Source organism: Ahaetulla prasina, chromosome 2 (genome assembly GCF_028640845.1).
Source record: "Ahaetulla prasina isolate Xishuangbanna chromosome 2, ASM2864084v1, whole genome shotgun sequence".
NCBI lineage: Eukaryota > Metazoa > Chordata > Lepidosauria > Squamata > Colubridae > Ahaetulla > Ahaetulla prasina.
This window is the reverse complement of record NC_080540.1, coordinates 269055660-269072032: the sequence shown is the minus strand read 5'-3', so window position 1 is coordinate 269072032 and position 16373 is coordinate 269055660. Positions and strand designations below refer to the sequence as shown.

The 16373-nt window shown below is 36.4% G+C and overlaps 1 protein-coding gene across 6 annotated transcripts in view; it reads right to left on the bottom strand.

Annotated features, from left to right (window-relative positions):
* Positions 1-16373, bottom strand: part of ARHGEF28 (Rho guanine nucleotide exchange factor 28) — a 176263-nt gene that overhangs the window by 36522 nt on the left and 123368 nt on the right. For all 6 annotated transcript variants that reach the window (XR_009153436.1, XM_058168968.1, XM_058168969.1 and 3 more), the window contains 12 exons: positions 14931-15148; positions 13808-14003; positions 13458-13569; positions 11928-11967; positions 11541-11664; positions 10315-10447; positions 7343-7398; positions 5346-5397; positions 3163-3310; positions 2954-3075; positions 2059-2199; positions 561-811 (listed from right to left, as the gene is read on the bottom strand). Coding sequence is in view for 5 of the 6 variants with exons in the window: in XM_058168968.1 (XP_058024951.1) it covers positions 561-811; positions 2059-2199; positions 2954-3075; positions 3163-3310; positions 5346-5397; positions 7343-7398; positions 10315-10447; positions 11541-11664; positions 11928-11967; positions 13458-13569; positions 13808-14003; positions 14931-15148 (1593 nt within the window). In the remaining variant the exon portion in view is untranslated. The remainder of the gene's footprint in view (positions 1-560; positions 812-2058; positions 2200-2953; positions 3076-3162; positions 3311-5345; positions 5398-7342; positions 7399-10314; positions 10448-11540; positions 11665-11927; positions 11968-13457; positions 13570-13807; positions 14004-14930; positions 15149-16373) is intronic.

Here is a 16373-nt window from a genome sequence, read left to right as displayed (position 1 = left end):
TTGTCCTAAGTCCAGGACCACACATGTCATTAAGTGGGAAAAGATGAGAGTCCCAGTCAAACAGATGCTAGCTGTGGGTGAGTATTGGGTATTTCTGATACAGGCACACACGGGGGTGGGAGGGGGGTGGCTCAGGCTGGGGCTCTGGAGTGCACAGGGGTACATGGGTGTTGCAGGAGTGTCACAAGCTGGCATTCTGGACCATGAGTGCTGTGGGGTGCTGTGCATGAGTGCTGTGGAGGGAGAGGGTGCTGTGGACCAGCACTACAGAGTGTAGTATGGGAGTGATTTCTGACTTCCTTCCCGCTTTTCCTTGACTTTGCTTGTGGAATGTCAGCAGGAAATGTTGATCATGTGACCGCACTGGACATCAATTGCCTGCCTCGTGATCACATGACTGATCGATCCACTACAATGGTCAGAACAGTGAAGACTCATCATAAAATCCCCTTATTCAGCCATATTTAACTCTGAACAATTACTAAGTAAGTGGTTTCTCTTAGAATGACTATATCTTCACAAACACTTTGTTGAAAGTATAATTCTATTCAGTGCTCTACCTGCTGCACAAGGACATCTCCAATTTTGCAGATCACAAAATTTCTGTCACTTCCCTCCTGGCTTGAGAGCTGTCGCCTTTCCTTCATCCTACAGAAGAACTGCTGGTGAAGTTCTAGCAGTTCATCTAAGCAAGGGAATATTTTGTCCACTGTGCTATGGTCCAGCTGTAGTTCTTCTTTCATCCCTTTTCTGAATATTTTGGACATGATAAACAGGGTATGGATGTGGTGCACTTCTGTTTGCATTAGTTCTACATTAAAAAAACATAAAATTAAATGTCATGGTATATTTTATATTTTTTAAAGTATATTTGCTCTATATTTATTATATTGAAGATCCATTTACAAAATGAGGGATGCTATCAGGACATTAAAGGTAAAGGTAAAGGTTCCCCTCGCACATACGTGCTAGTTGTTGCTGACTCTAGGGGGCGGTGCTCATCTCCGTTTCAAAGCCGAAGAGCCAGCGCTGTCCAAAGACGTCTCCGTGGTCATGTGGCCGGCATGACTCAACGCCAAAGACGCACGGAACGCTGTTATCTTCCCACCAAAAGTGGTCCCTATTTTTTCTACTTGCATTTTTACGTGCTTTCGAAACTGCTAGGTTGGCAGAAGCTGGGACAAGTAATGGGAGCTCACCCCGTTACACGGCAGCACTAGAGATTCGAACACCTAAGATCTGCAGAAGTATAAATGCATCTTTAGCAAGAAAACAAATTGAAAAGAGGAGATGGGGATTAAAGGCCACAGAATCTATGTATACACTCACAACTGTGACAAACTGCTTGGAACAAAATAAAATGGAAAGAAAGAACACAATGCAGCACTGGGGGAGAGTCTCTCTCTCTCTCTCTCTCTCTCTCTCTCTCTCTCTCTCTCTCTCTCTCTCTCTCTCTCTCTCTCTCTGTCTCTCCACGCGTGCACAATCCACTCTGCTGCGCTAATCAGCTGCAAAGATAAAGGTAAGTAAAGTGCAGGGGCGGGCTGGGTGGGCCCAGCTGATCATCGGAGCAAACCAGTTTGCTCCCAGCTGATCGTCAGAGCTACCGATTCACCCGGACCCATCCAAACCGGTAGAATCCCACCCCTGGATGGGCAAGGAGTAGATAAAATTAACTGCTTTGACTTATTTATAAGAAATGATAAAGGTGGGTTAAAATTGTCTTTAATTTTTTTTAAAGATTCATTAAGAATATTATATAACAATATATCAGATTACTGCATAACTGAGATAACATTGAATGCAAATGGAGTATAGCTCCTCTCACTTTCTCAGAATGTTACAAAGACAAAAATAAAATATAAGTTCTGAAACTAGTGTGCATTTTTTAATTTTATTTCACTACTGATTCCAGCATATATTTTAGATTACAATTCCTATTATCAAATCCTGCTGGTAGAATACATCTAGTGTGAATGCCAAATTAGAGAAGGCTGTTTTACATTTTCTCTTCCAACCATCTATATAGAAACATAGAGAATACTATAGCAAACTAACCAAAGATTACATCTTGTCGTTTGATAACATCCTTTTCTTGCTGGTTACAAAACCAAGGCTCTACAACTAGACTCCAAGATTCTGCCTCAAATTCCAATGTGTCAGTGCTGAGGTCATTCCATAGAGAGGCATCAACATCATCTATAGCAAGATAAAAGCCATTCTTAAACATAAAAAATAGGCAAGTTAAATTCAGATACCAATTAAACAATTTAAATGTATTCCAGGATTGTTTTGTGTGCTGATTTTTAATACTCCCAAGAAGTATTGGTACTAATGAAACTATGAATCTGGAGATATAGTTATGAATTTTTGATAATGTTGCGTATCTTTAGTATAAAATCCATTTTTTAAAAACGGTAGCATTTAATGGGATGCATTTTACTTTAAAAATGGAGATCCCAAAATGAATAAGAATGTTATATTCTGTTAAGGAAAAACTTAAGTGCCACTGAGTTTGCAAAAGGTTAATCTTGTTAAGAGGGAAAGAATATGATAAACCATATCTAGTTTCACTACTCTTTATCTGAAAATCTCTTTGGCATCGCTTGGAAACTTTTGCTGAGCACTTATGAAGGAACTAACATTTCATTCATTTGCTTCCTGCTCAAGAAAAAAAATAATCCTGTAGTACTGGCAAATGTACATTCAGTTTTAAAAAGACACTTTAAAGGAATACAATGATGGCACCTCTAAAAAATTTCCAACATTTTAAAGTATCTGAAAAAGAGTTTTGAGTACAATGCTAATCTCTAAATTTTGAGCCATGTTTCTCATCATAACATGAACACCAATGAATCCCTTTTATTTTTTTAATGTAGGGTAATTCAATATTGTTTGTTAATAATATCATATTTTTTTGTGTGAATGGTATCACACAAAGTTCCCAGTTTACCTTCAATTATAAAAGAGTCAACAGACGAAGCAGACCCTAAAGTTTGCAGGAGTTCTTCAGAGTGTGACCTAGATCTCCAACTGCTGGTATTACTATCTGGCTCCAATGAGGACATACTCTTTCTATGGATAAAAAAAAAAGCATAGAAATATAGTGTTTCACTTGGAAAGATTTTTTTAAACTGAGAGACATCACAGACTTCTGTCTACCTTTCAGAAGTAGTACTTGGAACACTTCTGGATAAGGAGTGTTGTTGCTGTAATGCTTCCTTTTTCATAAGGGATACTCCAATGGGAATTGTGGTAGAAGGCAGAGTTGCCAAGAATGCTGGCTGTGGAGTATCTCTGAATGATAGATCTGGAAAATCAAAAACACGGTGTTAGATTTTAGCAATGTATTCTATCCATGGATTAGAGCAGACTTATTTTATATGCTGAAAATCCACAAAATCAGGAGGAGTCTAGTAGCACCTAACAAATTATATTAAAAGCCATAAACATTTGTGAACTAAAGCTCACTTCATAAGATGCATGAAATATCACAGGATCAGACTCATCTCAGAAATATTGAAGAATAACTGCCAATCTATTTAAATAATATTGTCTTTGACAGTCAAAGGTATGACTGTACAGCTGCTTCTTATATTCCTCCAGTAAATAGCTAATACAAAATGTTTTTACTCACCCATTGTATCCTTTGATTGGCATACATTCATAACATAACATACTGCCTTTGGAGCCACATTCTAAATCTAATATATTAATAACTGTCCCACTGAATTTAATATGATTTTATATAAGTAGACATATATCAAATTGAAATATAACTGAAAAGTCTTTTGATACAGAGCACGGATAATTATTTCTCAAAATGAAAAATTATTTGCAAATATTATTGTAACACTGCAATATTTTAGATTTATGAAAAGAATATTGTTCCTACCACAATCTGTGATTAATAAAACATATTTCATAGCTCCAGTTTCAGCATTCAATTTCACATTTTTTAAAATCACTTTAATACTTCTATCAACTTCCACAAATGTCAGATTATCTGAAGAGTTCATATAGTTGTTCAAAAAGATTGAACAGTATTTTAAAATTCAAAGTTTGATTGTAATCTGTAATCTGGTTCAATCAAAATTGGAGGGAAAGTCCAATTTTCCAAGTCTTAATTTAGAGCTAAAATACATAACGAGCTGAAGGCCATCGCTAGTCTCTGAATTGCATATTACAAACCACACCTTAAAAATGAAGGAAGTCTGGGCCAAAACTAAATTTGATTTAAAATAAGTAAAACTTAAATACCATTAAAAGTCTTAACATGATTGTTTTAGGTATATTTAATAATTTCATCTTTCTGCCACATTAAAAGTAACAAGAACTTTTAAGATGATTTAGAATGAATGAGCTGAAAGGGACCTTCAAGGTCTTCTAGTCCAGCCCCATGCTCAAGCAGCAGAACCTATGCTATTTCAGATAAGTGACTGTCTAGAATCTTCTTAGAAACATTCAGTGATGGAATGCCTACAATTTCTGGAGGCAAACTGTTTTACTGGTTAATTGTCCTCACTGTTAAGAAGTTTCTCCTTAATTCCTGGTTGCTTCTCTCTTTGATTAGTTTCCAACTATTGTTTCTTGTCCTGCCCTCTGGTGCTTTGAAGAATAATTTGATCCAGGAGTGAAATTCAAAAATTTTTCCTATCAGTTCTGTGGGCGTGGCTTGGTGGGCGTGGCAGAGAAAGGATATTGCAAAATCTCTATTCCCACCCAACTCTGGGACCAGCCAGAGGCGGTATTTGCCGGTTCTCCGAACTACTCAAAATTTCTGCTACTGGTTCTCCAGAACCTATCAGAACCTGCTGGATTTCACCCCTGATTTGATCCCCTCTTCTTTGTGGCAGCCCCTCAAGTACTTTAGATTACAAGGGTCACACCAAATAGTTGGAAGGTTACATGTGGCCCAATAAATAGGGTCATAGATAGGGTATTTCTGCTTTTATTGTTCATTTATTTTAACGATTGAATGTATGCTATCAGAAGTTATGGTAAAACTATTGTATGAAGGAAAATCTTGGAGCTGAAAGTGAAACAAGTTAAAAATATTGGATTAGAGTGAATGTGTTCAGTTCATTCTGAGAAGTGTACTATGTAGAAAGACCGAGAGATAGTGGAGACCCATAAAGAAGATGGAAGGATGGAGAGAATCTTTGCCAATGTTCATTTGCAGTTCTCCAAACTATCTCTTCCTTTAAAATAAAGGAATCCGATATTCAAAGACAGCTTTGTTTATGAGCCATTCTCCCAAAGACAGCCACTAATAATAACAAAACATGAAACATAACACAAGAAAAACAATTTACACTTCTTATCTTTTTTATTCTTTAACTTACTTGTCTGGACAGTTTGTATCTTGTTCTTAACATAACTTCTATCTTGTAATTTCTGGTAAAGAAGAATGTTTTTATTAATATGAATTTTATTAAATATATTAAATATAAAGTTTATTTAATTGGTTAAATAAACAGATGATTTAATGTTTCTACACGTGATTATATTTTATTGAAAGTTTTTTATTGATTTATGCTGCTCCATTTTTTTACATAACCCTAATAATGAGGTTACAAATTGCTAGAATTTTGCTAATGTTACCAGACACAATAATTAATATAAATCATTATGTATTTTAGAATTTTTGACAGGCATTTTTAAAAAAAAACTAATATTGTTGGGAAAAGCCAATAATATTGAACTGATGCTATTCATTGAATTTATGTCATTCTAAATGGTGTACACTAAGGGGTGCTATTCCTCTTTGTTCTACCTGATAATATAAACAGTCTCTGGATTTTACAAAACAGGAAGATGATGCTATTCATACCTTTGTTCCATTACAATTTGAATTCTCAATTTATTATGCTCTTGCAATGATTTTGAAGCGGCTACTTCACTAGTCTAATATACAGTCACTTGAGAAGCCAATTCCAAATGCCCAAAGGTAGTCAAATCATCCGCCCAAATACACACCCTTTCTCAAGAATTAATCGGGATATGAAGAGAGACAGAAACAAAGAAAGATCGGGTAAGTCTGAGTCATGGACAAGGCAAAATTGTGGACAAATTCCTGTGACTTCAAATCCCATCTTCATTTCTTCCAAAGAAAATCAAAATTCATGATAAAAAGGATAGCTTCCAAGTTTGTAATAAGCCAGTATTCCTCTTTTCTTCTTCATGCAGAAAAACCATGGATCTAATTTTTTAGTTGGTCCCACATGGTAAAAGGTAGTGACAACTAATTAGTAGTGTATATACTAGTCACTAGTCACCTGACTGCTCTTTAGAAGGCCAAATCCTGACGATGAAACTGAAATACTTTGGCCACCTAATGAGAAGGAAGGACTCACTGGAGAAGAGCCTAATGCTGGGAAAGATTGAGGGCAAAAGAAGAACGGGACAACAGAGAACAAGATGGAGTCACTGAAGCAGTAGGTGTGAGCTTAAATGGACTCCAGAGGATGGTAGAGGATAGGAAGACCTGGAGGAACATTGTCCATTGGGTCGCGATGGGTCGGACACGACTTCGCAACTAACAACAACAACATATTAGTCACATAACTAGCAAATCATAGTAAGCAAACATAAAAAAGGACAATTCATTGTAATAAGGAAGCCTAAACAAAAAAATTGAAACAAAATGACCTTCAGTCTAGAAACAAAGCAACAAACTTACTAAGTAAGAGAGTTTAGGAAAATATAAAGGTTAGTTACTTTTACTGTATCTATTTGTAATGATTTTATTACCACAACTAATGGTTTTTTTTCCCCCTATAGGTCAACAATAGTCACTCACTTGAAATGCTTAGCTTAAATTATTACTCTAGCATAAAACTATAGCCCTTGCTTAATGTCCACCCCTTCTGTGATTGACGGTGCTGAACAAGTGGGACTAATAAGTCTTCGTGGTTGCAGCAATTGTTGTGTACCCATAATCTGCAATTCGGGTACTTGGCAATCAGCTCACCATTTTGACCTTGCAACAGTGCACAATCATATGGTTGCCATTTGTGATCTTCACAGCTGGCTTCTGATAAACAAAATCAATGAGGAAATCAGCAGGAAGTCACAAATGATGATCACATGGTCGTGGGATGCTGTGACCGTCCATGATTTGCCTTATGAGGGTAGCTGGGACTGTCAGAACTTCTGCCATAAGTTGGCATGGTGGTAACTGGTTAATGGTGGAGTTTCCCAATTGTTAAGTGAGGACTGACTACCTGTATACCCAATAAAATATTAACTTCTTGATATGTTACACTCTAAAACAACAAAATAAAATAAAATAGTGTAACAGTGAGCAATGACATCTCCAAGTATTCACTTTAAAACTTACTTTTGTACATGCAGGAGCACAGTCCTTACAACTTCTGTGCACAATTGCATTGCAATCTGCAAGGAAACAAGAAAAGACTCTCTCAATTGCAATCTCAGTTTTAAAATGTTCAACTTTCACCTAGAAGTAATCCTTGTCCTAATGCTTTCCAGCTGTGATGACTGGTTCCTTCAAAAGGGTTGGAAAAGTTATATAAATCGGCAAAGACCCAGCTAATTTTCACTGAAAGGATAAAGAAGTATAGTATGTCTTGGATCTTAGGCCAAAACCACATATCATACAGAACAGGAGGTTGCCACCAAGAAAACAACCCCATCTACATTTATATTATGAGACTCAATTATTCTCAAGCATTACCCTGAGAATCAAACTAGATGAAATTTACTGATTGACTGATTTCAATTTGTTATTGCCACCCAGTTCAACAGTCTGGGCAGCTTACAAATTAAAAAAAAAAACACGGTTGAAAACATAAACTTAGACAGCTCAGACGAAAACAACCATAACAGTACAAGCCTGATAAGGACCATGCAAATAAATTAATCCCAGCCAGGGACCAAAACAAAGTCTTAAGGGCTTTATGCCACCAGCCATATCTCAGGCAGGAATGGGACAACTTGCCACAGCTAACTTGCTGCAACCAACTCACCATAGCCAACTCATTGCAATCAACTTATCACAGCCAACTCACTGCAGGACAACTCACTCCAGGACAATGTAACAATTCTATTTAATTGTTTAAAATAAATAAAAATGTTTTAATTTTTGCCATTCACATTTTATTCTGTTCCTCCTTTTGCATCATTTCTTTAAAGAATATATTCCACTATTTCTTTGATATTAGTGTAACTCGTGTCCCACAGCAAGTTATCCTGTGGTAATATGGCCATGGCAAGTTGTCCTGCAGTGAGCTGGCCATGGCAAGCTGGCTGTGGCGAGTGAGCCGTGGTAAGTTGGCTGTGGCAAGTTGGTCATGGCAAATTGTCACAGACCCTATCTCGGGCAGGGGCTATGACAGAGAAGACATGCTTCCCTTAGTCTCACAGCATTTGATAAAGGGGAACTGGAATGTCTTCACTCTGCCTGAACATACCAGGTAGGCAGACACAATTGGAGAAAGGCGATCCCTCAGATATGCCATCAGTGGTGGGTTCGGACCGGTTCGCAAGAACTGGTAGTAAAACCAGCGGGTGTTGTGCCTCGTCCGCTTTCCCCGCAGCCGGGCCCATCTTATCTGCTTCCGAATGCTGAGGAATGTCCTAGCATGCCTCCCGGCCCCAGCCCTGGCTCCATGCCCAGACAGGCCGAGGAGGAAGAAGTGCCTCCAGCCCCCAGCTCTGGCTCCATGCCCAGGCAAACAGAGCAACTAGACCCCTCCCCCACAGCATGTGAGCCTGAGGAAGGTCAATTACCAACAGCTGCAGACTGGAGTGACCCTCACTTCAGGAGAATTGATAGGCGGCGTCAACAGAAGGAAGGGAGGGGCAGGCCTGGATAAGTGCTGAGTCATGGAGCCACACCCCATGGCCTATATAAAGGATCTGCTTTCTGGCATTCTCTGAGTCAGGCAAAGTCTACCTTATCTTGCTGAAATCACTTTCTGGTCTCCTGCCTGCCTTGAGAACTTTGCTAGGACTTTGGCAGAGCTGCAGAGGCACGCCTGATTCAGATTTCCCTGACCCGGCCGTCAGCGGAGGAGTGGGACACGACATCGGGAGACTCTGCCTACCAGCCCTGACGTCATCAGGAAGCTTCTGCGTGCTCCCGTTGCGAACCGGTAGTAAAGGTCAGTAGAACCCACCCCTGTATGCCACGACCTGGAAACAGTTCTGTCTGTTTACATTCACATCAGCACCAACTATGTTCATTCTGAGTGATCCATGTTTGAGAAGGCAGAGAAGCAAGAATGAACTATACTAAATCTCTTCAAGCTATTTTTCTTTCAATCTCTGGGCTCATTTCATCTATTGGAACTAATCAGGAGGAATAAAAATAAACACAGGTTTAGGCCAGAAGAAGGGTTGGGGATGGAACTGATTGTTTGAGAGTGTTCACCAGTGTTCATCTTATAATTTCTAAACAGATCTCTCTGGCTTCATTTTGCGGAATAGCTAAAAGAAAACATTTACAATTTTTAAGTTTACTTTGGAGATATATAAAGATGAAATTGATTTAAAGGCGCATCTAATACAAAACTATGTCAACCCAACAACTGTTCAAGGCAGAGGTTAGATGTTTAATATGTTAATTTGTTAATATGGCTTGATCATGTTGGTCACACCTAATTAAGAGATCACTATAGTTTGTGGAATAATAATCTTATGGGTTTGAGGGAGGAGTTCCAAATTCAGGCTCCAACAGCTCAGAACTAGAAAAGTTCTTCCTAAAGGCACAACGAACTGCGGCTAGTCAATATAAAGATAATAAAGTCTCCAATGTGCCTATGAGGCAGCAAGAAGAATGAAAAAAGAGATCTAACATACAAGCCATTCTTATCTACAGTATAAGAAAGATTTTGGTTTGCTTTTGACATATTCTTATAATCCTAGGTTTAGAATTATACACAAATAAGTATATTGTGAGCCAGGTACGATGTGATTCTTCTCTTAATCTCTAATTTTTTTGAACCAAAAAAGATATGTTCATTACAGATGAAGTTTAGGAACCATAATTTCCAGATCTGGGGTTTTAGTACCTATGATACAAACATTGTATCTTGAACTAAGCAAATTATTCTCAAATCAAGAAATAGAATTGAACCTATATTTAGTCATGTTTCGAGTAATCCCACAAAAAATTTACTTAAGTTAAGAAACTTCTATGTTACTTAAGAGACTTTAGTAAATTGTGGTTCTGGGTCCATGACATGTTCTACACATGACTAAGTTTGGAACCAATCTACAAATACAAGCAACTTTCTACGACAGAGTTGGGGAAAGCAACTTCTATGAACACAAATTATAGTTACTTACAAGAACACTGTAATGATTCTTTCCCCAAAAGTGGTTTCTCACATGTGAAACACGGCATTACTCCAGCATATGATCCAGAAACAAAGTGATGTCTGTTAGCTTTCTCTTTTTCTTTGGCATCTTTGTTTTTTGCCTTAATAACAAAATGGAAATTACAAATAAATACAAATTTAGTTTGCAGAGTGATACAGCGTCAGTATCTCCAGAAGCAGTCAACTACCCTACTCAAAAGAAGCAATGAATAATCTTTTCATTCCTCTCCATTCTGTACAACAATATTCCATAGAAATCATATTCTTACATGTTTATATAAACCATAGTAAAATAACCTTATTCAAACAACATTTGGTCTAAAGCACCAGATTAGAAACAAGGAGATTCTAAATTATAGTCCCTGCCTTAGGCATGAAAGCCAGTCATACTCTTTCAGCCCAACTCACAAGGCTGTGGTGGGGAAAAGAGGAAGACAAGGAAGAAGTATGGTTGCCATCATGGGTTATTTTTAAAAATAATAAAGGCAGGATAAAAAAATCAAAATAAAATAATAAACTTTACTTTTAGAAATGCTGGATATTGTAACAAAAGGGAAACAAAAGTGAATAAACGCTGAAAATGAGCTACTTTCTGAAGGCTACAGTACTTTCTGAAGGCTCTATCATTCAGAGATGCAGGGATCATCTTAAGAAGATTCTGAATATTTTCATATCTGCATAATTACACAGGACTATGTATGACACTTTTTCCAAAGTAAGAGTTTGTAACAATCACAATGGAACAAAAACAGCGGCAGATTGGAAAAATATTGACATGAACTAATTTTTAAAAATGTTCCCAAACTGTCCCAAAATCAGAAGGAAAATATTTAGCACAAATCGCCCTCCAAAAAAAATCCCCTGTGATTTATCCAATTCTGTCCCTTTCCCCCTTTAATTTATTTAGTCTACCATTTTCAGACAATTGAATGATAAATCTCAAATTAACTGTAGGTCAATGGTTCTCCTGTGCTTTCTTTTTTAAATCTGTTGCAACTGGAAAATGTTTTTTATTCAGTATATCCAAAGAAATATTTCTCATTGTCAAGTTATAAAATATTTATAAGAATTGTATTTTAGTGTTCATCTTTTAATTGCAAGCACAATTTAACACTCATAATATTTAAGATTTTTGTTTTGTTTTAATCAGGTGTTTTGGAGTTTTTTCCCCATAGTGCATTGATCTCAAATTACCTTAGACTTATTTCGTGTACTGGCCATTCTATTCATTAGAAAACTGAATGTTCGGCTAACTTTATATTTTTCAGATTCTGATTTTGTTGGAATTATGTACTTATCCCATTCTTCTTCTTGAATCCTAAAAATATACCAGGAAATATCTTAACATCTTACAAAGTAAAAATGTATAATTAAATAATATATGTGACATTATAGAAGTCATAAAATACAAAAAATAAATATCCACATTCTTATATCTTATTTAAATATGGAACAATTTCAGTATATATGCATTTCTGCATTTTATCCAGCCATCATTACAAGTTAATTTCAACCAGACAGACAGACAGACAGATATAGATATAGATATAGATATATAAAAAATAAACACTTAAAACATACCTTTTTTCTGACTGTTCATGCAAGTTGAAAGCATGTGATTCTATAAAAGATGTTTAAAATAATTACATTTTAGCAGTCAGTAATTGTTGACAGTATAAGATTTCCATTTAAAAATTCATTTGTATTCATCCCATTTAAAAATTGCTATTGTATACTAACATCCCTGAAGTAACAACAACAACAACAACAACAATAATAATAATAATAATTTTTAAAAGCTGAAAGTTTATGGCATAAACTCATTGTTTCTGTGTTCCCAATGGTTATTGAAAGACTTAGAAAATATATGTATTGACAGAATTTCCCTCTTTCAATTACAAAAGGCCACAAAGTTTGAATGCACACACATATACTACACCAATACATCACAACATTCTAGAACTGGCAGCTGTGATTTCACATGTTATATATATTATAATAATTGCAGAAGACGGCTTACATCCTGCAATAACACCTTTAATATTATTAAACAACATCTGCCTAGCCCATGTTCTCAAGGACTCAATAGGTGGACAAAAATGCCAAATCCTGGACAACTTTGTGACCAATCATAATATCATCAATATCCATCTTTAGTCGCAGAAATTAATTTTCTCTTCCTAGGCTAACCTTCCACATTATTATTGTGGAAAAAATTGGGACCATCTATGCTGTCTTTGCTCCTGAACAAAAGTATTCATATAAATTTATAAATATAAAGTTATAAATTCATATAACACCTCTCCTGCGCAAGCTGCACTGGCTTCCAGTGGTCTTCCAAGTGCAATTCAAGGTATTGATTATCACCTTTAAAGCGCTCCATGGCATAGGACCGGGTTATTTACGGGACCGCCTGCTGCCACCAATAGCCTATCATCGACCTGTGCGCTCCCATAGAGAGGGCCTCCTCAGGGTGGCCATCAGTCAAACAATGTCGACTGGCGACCCCCAGGGGGAAGGCCTTCTCTGTGAGGGCACCTGCCCTCTGGAATGAGCTGCCTCCAGGGATATGACAACTTCCTGATACGCAAGCTGAAGACTTTTTTGTTTTCCTGCGCAGGGCTGGCTTAAAGTAATTTTAATAGGGGCTTATTATGGTTTTATTATAGTTTTAAAATTTTGTTTCGGCCTAATTGAATCAGATTTTTAAAATTGTTTTAATTGTTGTGCAATTGTGTTTTTATCTGGCTTTAAACCGCCCTGAGTCCTTCGGGAGAAGGGCGGTATATAAATTCAATAAATAAATAAATAAATAAATTGAATAAGCAAATAGTCTTCCTTTTCCAAAACCTCAATAAGATACTGTATAACTAAATTGCACAAAAATTCAAGATGCACATTATAGGGAGAAAATTTAATGCATCTGTTCATCTTGCCCATCTTCACACATCCATAGTTAGATATAAATCTGATTTAGAAAAAGGTGAATATGTGTGAGTAATTTGGATCTTGCAACTTAGAAAAAAGATTTCCTCTAAAGTTAATTTGAGGCTGAATAAACCATGCTAACTTGCTCTAAAAATATAAGAATATTAAAATATCAATGCTCACCATCATTTGAATCACATTGAATAAATTCCTGGGCACACTGTGGTTTGCCTAATAAGACTTTGGGCGAAGTATAAGAATATGAACGAGAACGAATTCCTGAAAGTAGAGATTCCTAAACATATAAAATAAACAGCATATTTTGAAATTTCCTATTTCTTTCTTAGTTTTTACAAAAGTTTTAATTGCAAAACCAGATTACAATTGTCTCTTATAGAAATTTTACTAAAATTTACTGGTAAATGCCAAATGTTTTAAAAAATAATACTGTGGCATTTTGGGGAAATGTAAGTGTAAATAAGTTCTCCCATCAATTAAATGTTATTAATTTTATGGGAAAATAACAACAATACCTTGGACTGTAAACTGCTGGATAAAGGAAGAGATTCAGCTCTGTTCATGCTGCCATCCAATCTAGTGGTGGGCTCTGAAGCACTTAACCGTTCCCTATCACTAGGCAAAATCACAGAAGAATTGTAGGATACTGAAGAATAGCAGTTATGGGATCTTTCATCTCCATTGTCAACATCCAAGTCATCAAGACTGGAACTGGGAGCAAAGGAACACAAACATACAATAATTTATTAGAATAGCTTACAGTAGTTATACACAATAAGTAAAGTGTATTGTCTTTTTATCCACTCTACCTAACCTTAACGTAAAGGTAAAGGTTCCCTCACACATATGTGCTAGTCATTCCTGACTCTAGGGGGCTGTGCTCATCTTTGTTTCAAAGCCGAAGAGCCAGTTCTGTTCGAAGATGTCTCCGTGGTCATGTGGCATGACTAAATGCCAAAGGCGCACAGAACACTGCTACCTTCCCACCAAAGGTGGTCCCTATTTTTCTACTTGCATATTTAAAGTGCTTTCGAACTGCTAGGTTGGCAGAAGCTGGGACAAGTAACGGGTGCTCAATCCATTACACGGCACTAGGGATTCGAACCGCTGAACTGTTGACCTTTCGATCAACAAGCTCAGTGTCTTAGCCACTGAGCCACTGCGTCCCTCTCTGCCTAACCTTAACCGTAGTTAAAATAGCTGAAAAAAATCTAAGAAATTAGAGGCATGTCTTAGGAAAAGGGAAGCATGTCAAAATATAAGTTTTTTAGTCAAAAATCAACAATATATCAGCAAACACATCACAAAGCTCACATTTACTGTGGCAGCATGAATTCAAAAACAGAAAAACAGTGATGGGAAGTTTTAAATATGTTTCTCTGAGTAGGGAAATGAAGGGAGAACGTTCTGAAAGAGTCATTCTTGATCACTTTTGGTTAGTTATGTTTTCATAAAGCAGAATAAAGAATGTCAGAAACAACATGATGCGCTTTGCAGAACAGATGCATGAAAAGTTTTGGAACCCTATCTAACATATTCCTTTCCAATCCTATGCAACCCACATTTATTTTATAGGACAAACACCCATATGAAAAGAGTTAGTTTCTATAACAATGCAAATCAAAAGCTATCACACACCTTCGTTTTTTAATAAAGGGATAACGATGATTCCGTAGACCATGTATCTTCTTTAATGGCATGTAAGAACCTGAGGTATCCAAGCTAGGTATCATACGTGATGATAGATTTTTGTTGCTTGGAATATTTTCCAACACTTCTGGATCTTTACTTAAATCTGTGTTAGTTTCAGAAGTACTCTGGCTGTTATCAATGTATTTGACACCAGCATCTTCCAACTAAAGTATGGAAATAAAATTATTAACGTTAAATACAAAATAATGTAAAATGATGTAAAACTAGATTCAGCTGTTAGAACCATCAAGAGATATTAATATCCTAACAGAAAAAGTTCAGTGGGATCAGAAACCCAGTGACGGCAGAATATACTCTCAGTGCTATGCCCCAAGAATTCATTCAGTATCTATAACGATATTATCAGGTACCAAAATGAAATAAAAATATCTGCAAGAAGAAAGCATAGCAATTCCTCAGAAAGAAAACACCAGATAGGTGAGTAAAAACTATTTTTTTCTATTATTACTGCTATAGCAAACCTAAACATTTTAGATAAAATGTATACTGTACATAATATACAGTACAGTATATAATGTACAGTACATAATGTAATGTACAGTATATAATGTATACTGTCTATTTAACATTTACATTTATGTAGTGCAGTTTCCTACACTAATTGTAAGATGACACTAAACTCCAGGACAAGGATTTCTATTAGTCTATAATAGGGAAGAAGAAATACAGACTTGTGGAGGATGCTGAACAGCAATTCCAGCCTCATCACTGACTTTCCCAATAGCACTACTGAGAATTGTCATCCAGCAACATCTGGAGCGACATATCTGGCCTAGGAGAGGGGAAGCATACATGCATGAGACGCACATAAAAGAGATAAGAAAGAAGAGCATACAACAGATCAATTTGGATGGATGCATGAAATAGACAAAAATAAAAGAAGTGAAAGGAATAAACTGTGCAGAAAAGAGATGGGCAGCATGTAAGTGATGAAATAGGGACACAGAAGACATTTTTGTACAATTCACTCAGTAGTTAAGGGAAGTGAAGGAAGGAGGCTGAGATTTGCAAACTGAAACCATTGCTTGCAGGTCTTTCATGTTTTTTTAACTTTTAAAAGATTTTTATTGAATTTATAACTGATAAAAATTAACATCAATCAGTCCCAAAATGAAATGTCATGCCTTAGTACAGATTAAGAGCCATTTCATAAGAACTAAGTGCAAAGTTCTTGGTATCCTGTTTAAACAAAAGTTTTTAATTTTACTCTTCGTCTTTTTAAAAAGAGAGCATTTTAGTACAGAAACTTTAAGTATCAATACTATATACAAACTTGAGAAAAAGCAGAGTCCATAAACTGTTGTAGAATTATGAAAAGCTCCTCTAAAATTAGTGGGACTTCAGCAAATAATTTTTGGCCATTACATT